The sequence below is a fragment of the Orycteropus afer genome, unplaced genomic scaffold (assembly GCF_000298275.1).
Source record: "Orycteropus afer afer isolate SDZICR_OR568_19922 unplaced genomic scaffold, OryAfe1.0 scaffold00046, whole genome shotgun sequence".
NCBI classification, from domain to species: Eukaryota; Metazoa; Chordata; class Mammalia; order Tubulidentata; family Orycteropodidae; genus Orycteropus; species Orycteropus afer.
In genome coordinates this window covers 2,324,854-2,329,021 of record NW_006921633.1, presented here as the reverse complement: position 1 = coordinate 2,329,021, position 4,168 = coordinate 2,324,854, and the positions used below count along the sequence as shown (strand labels likewise).

Here is a 4,168-nt window from a genome sequence, read left to right as displayed (position 1 = left end):
TACTATTTGCTCTGGACGAGGAGAGACCCCTTGTTGCATCTAGATGGCTGCTTGCAAGCTTTTAAGATCCCAGTCACTACTCACCAAAGTAGGAGTTTGAACAGTGTTTTGTGTAGTATGTTATGCCAGTTGTGCTTGATGTCCCCTGTGACTGTGGTCCCAAGCCCACAGGTTCAAGTACTTGCACTCTCTGGGTAGCTGCCTGTGACCAAGAAGTGACTACAGCCTTGTCCCTTGTCAGCTCTACTATGTACCTGGGGATTCTTATAGAACTTACAAATACACTTGTGGAATCATTATCTGCCAGCCCTATACATGGTCTTGGGCACATTCGCACCTGCCTAGACATACCTAATACCTGTCTACCCATCTGTCCACCCTTATTTCAATATTTGCCTTCAATGACAACACAGTACTGTATGTGCAAAAGAGTTCATCTTTGTGGTCTGTACCACCCATGTACCTTTCTATGTCTTCCTCTTCCTCAGTGCCACCATGTTGTGTTCACTCTCTCTTATTTCTCAAAAGAGATTGATGTAAGACATAAATGCTAAACTCATTCGGTATCATTAACATGACCAAGTTAACCCATTCCCACATGGGATTATGACCACAGGTCTGAGTTTGCATTTATAACACATATTTTTGGGGAACACAATTCAGTCCCTACCAGGTACCTATCCTCATCTGTCCTATCATCTGTGTGTCCTACCATCACTACCCTAATTCAGTTGTTCGTGTAGATGTTAGAATAATGCCCTAATTTGTATCCTCAAATCTATCCAGTAAAACTGATGCATAATAACAGTTAAATGGCAGTTGTGCACATGTCACTTCCCTGCACAATAACTGTCACTGTTTTAACTTTTCATAATCTGACTTCAATCCACTTTTCAATTTTCTGTTTTTCAATTTTGTATTCATGTCAACTTTTAAAATTTTCTGCCTCTGTAGTCTTGCCCTTCAGCTTTGAATATCTTTATCTCCTATTTGAATCTTACCCATCTTTGAAAGCTGGGCTTCAAACCACTTCATTCTGATTTGACCCTCCGCTGAGAGTTTGCTTTTCCATCCCAGATACACTGAATCAGAATCTACATTTTAATAAGTTCACTAAGTGATTTAAGAGTTAACCTTTTGCAGAATTCAGAACTACTGCTGAAGCTGTTAAGTAAATTCAGAACTACTAGTGAAGCTATTAAATAATTCCACATGGTTATTACATAATTTAACATAATAAATCTGTGTAACAGATTATTTCAGTGGCTGAAATAATCTTGTCAGAGATTAGAATTAACCTTAATTTATAGCTTGGGAAATTGAGAAGTGAGATGATCTGTAGTCAGTAGCTTATCCTCATATAACTGACTCTAAACTTGGTGTGGTTCCCTCCACTAGACTTTACTTTTAATTAACAGTAACTGTGTTCCTAATAAAGAGCTCTGTTGGAGTAGTGGGGTAAGGCATTTAGTTGCTAACCAGAAGGTTAGCAGTTCAAACCCATTAGCTGCTCCATGGGAGGAAGATGAGGTGATCTACTTCTGTAAATATTTACAGCCTTGGAAAGCCTGTAGAGGTTGCTGTGATTCAGAATCGAATCAATGGCAATAGGTTTTGTATTCCTAATAGGCGCCCTAGTGGCACAGTTATTAAGCAGTCAGCTGCTAACCAAAAGGTTGGCATTTCAAACTCCCCCACAGGAGAAAGATAATTCTGTAATGATTAAAGGCTTAGATGCCTATGGGACAGTTCTACTCTGCATGTAGTGTCACTATAAGAAAGAATGAACTCAACCAGAATGTCTTTTGTTTTTCTGTTGTTGTTGTTTGGTGTTCCTAATATTGATTCTTTACAAGGTGTTTTTACTGATCCTCAATTACTTGATTTCCAGAATTTTGAATTATTTTGTATTTTAAAGTAACCAGCTGTATAATTGGGTATTTTTTAGGTTCAAGGTAAGGACCCGTCAGTGGAAGTCACACAGGACCTCATTGATGAATCAGAAGAAGAACGATTTGAAGAAATGCCTGAAACCAGTCATTTGATTGACCTGCCCACATGTGAACTCAATAAACTTGAAGAGATTGCTGACTTAGTTACCTCAGTGCTCTCCTCACCTATCCGTAGAGAAAAGCTGGCTCTTGCCTTGGAAAATGAAGGCTATATTAAAAAACTACTGCAGCTCTTTCAAGCTTGTGAGAATCTAGAAAACACTGAAGGCTTACATCATTTGTATGAAATTATTAGAGGAATCTTATTCCTAAATAAGGCAACTCTGTTTGAGGTCATGTTTTCTGATGAATGTATCATGGATGTCGTAGGATGCCTTGAATATGACCCTGCTTTGGCTCAGCCAAAAAGGCATAGAGAATTCTTGACAAAAACTGCAAAGTTTAAGGAAGTTATACCAATAACAGACTCTGAACTAAGGCAGAAAATACATCAGACTTACAGGGTACAGTACATTCAGGACATCATTTTGCCTACACCATCTGTTTTTGAAGAAAATTTTCTTTCTACCCTTACGTCTTTTATTTTCTTCAACAAGGTTGAGATAGTCAGCATGTTGCAGGTAAGTAAACTGAGGTATTCATCTAAATTCTGTTTTGAGATACTGAACTGCTTTTATAGTTCCAGCTAGTTTTCTTTCTCTCTCTCTCTCTCTCTTTTTTTTTTTTTTTGAAAGATTTGTTGCGTTTACTTTATAATGACAAGCAGAAATAAGGTTTTCATGTTTTGGTTTTATGAAGACTATTTATTTATTTTTAAGTTGTGATTTAGGTGAAAGTTTACAGAGCAAATTCACTTTCCATATAGCAGTTCACATACACTTTGTCTCATGACATTGACTACAGTTTATCACAATGCAACAAATCCCCTCCCACTTCCTCCCCATAGTTACCTCTTCCCTGTGTCCATCCCTCCATGCAATCCTGCCCTCTGAGCTGTCTCTCTGTAAATACACAGCCCTTTTCTTCTCCCATGATTGTTCTCTCCAAGAAGTATGTCTACCTTGTTTAAATGTTCAGCTCATATGCCTGTCTTTTGTTTGGCTGGAAGCCACAGGTGTGGGTTCAGTTGCAGACCTGAAGGGCAGCTAGGGGCCATAGTCTCAGTGGTTCCACCAGGCTCTATCAGACCAGCAAACCTGGTACTTTTTTTTTTTTTAAATGATTTTGAGTTTTATTCCACATTGTTCTGCCACTCTATCCAGGATCTCCTGCATAGATCCCTCTCCAAGTAGTTCATAGTGGTAGCCAGGCACCGTCTAGTTCTTTTGGTCTCATAGTCGTATAGGCTGAGGGTCACATGGTGTGGTTTCATTGTCATGTAGGCTGAGGATCACATGGTGTACCAGTTGCTTGGACTAGTTGTTTACATGAAATGAAGACTAATTATATTTAATATGACTTTATACATTAAATTTTCTTTGATGCAGCTTTTTCAAAAGTATCTTCATTTTGTGTTACTGAAGTGTGTGTGTGTACACATATGTACACACATATAAGTTTAAAGCTTCCCAAATTATTCATACATGCAATCAGGATGAGAAACATTGAGTAATTTGGAGTTTTATAACATGTTTATTGTGTTAACCCTTTACACTCTGACAAATTATAGTAAGCATGTGTGATGGTTATGTTTGTATATCAACCAGGCTAAGCCTGGTTGAGTGGCTGGGCAGGTGGTGGTAGTTATTCCCCATGATGAGACTGGTAGTCAGCTCCATGGTGGGATCTACCACAAGCAGCTGAGTAGCTGCCTTTGAGATGTGTTCTGCTTCATGTATTTAAGGAGAAGCTTTGAGAATGGTCTCTAGCCTTTGGCATGCTTGGACCCTGCATGTAGCCATATCATTGCTCAGCAGCCTGATATGCTCTGCCAACCTTGGGACTTACAGTGGACTATGTTAATGGCCTGTTGTGTGGATTGGTAACATCGGGACTCTGCCTTTTTACTTGTCAACCTTGGGGCTTCTCAGCCTCAGCAGCCAACGGCTGTCTGAGTGAAGAAATGCTTCTAGCTCCAGTGGGCTGGGAGCAGGAGGCAGAGCTGGACCCCAAGATTGAAGGGCTTTCACCCAGCCCCTAGAGCCTGGCACTTTGAACTTGGACTTAAAGCCTCCAAATTGTAAGAATAAACTCCTGTTTGTTAAGGCCATCCCATT

At 39.7% G+C, this 4,168-nt stretch overlaps 1 protein-coding gene across 1 annotated transcript in view; it reads left to right on the top strand.

Moving 5' to 3' along the window:
• The window catches only part of PPP4R3B (protein phosphatase 4 regulatory subunit 3B), a 131,111-nt gene that overhangs the window by 33,500 nt on the left and 93,443 nt on the right, over positions 1-4,168 (top strand). The window contains exon 4 of the mRNA XM_007938011.2: positions 1,949-2,572. Within this exon, the coding sequence (XP_007936202.1) occupies positions 1,949-2,572 (624 nt within the window). The remainder of the gene's footprint in view (positions 1-1,948; positions 2,573-4,168) is intronic.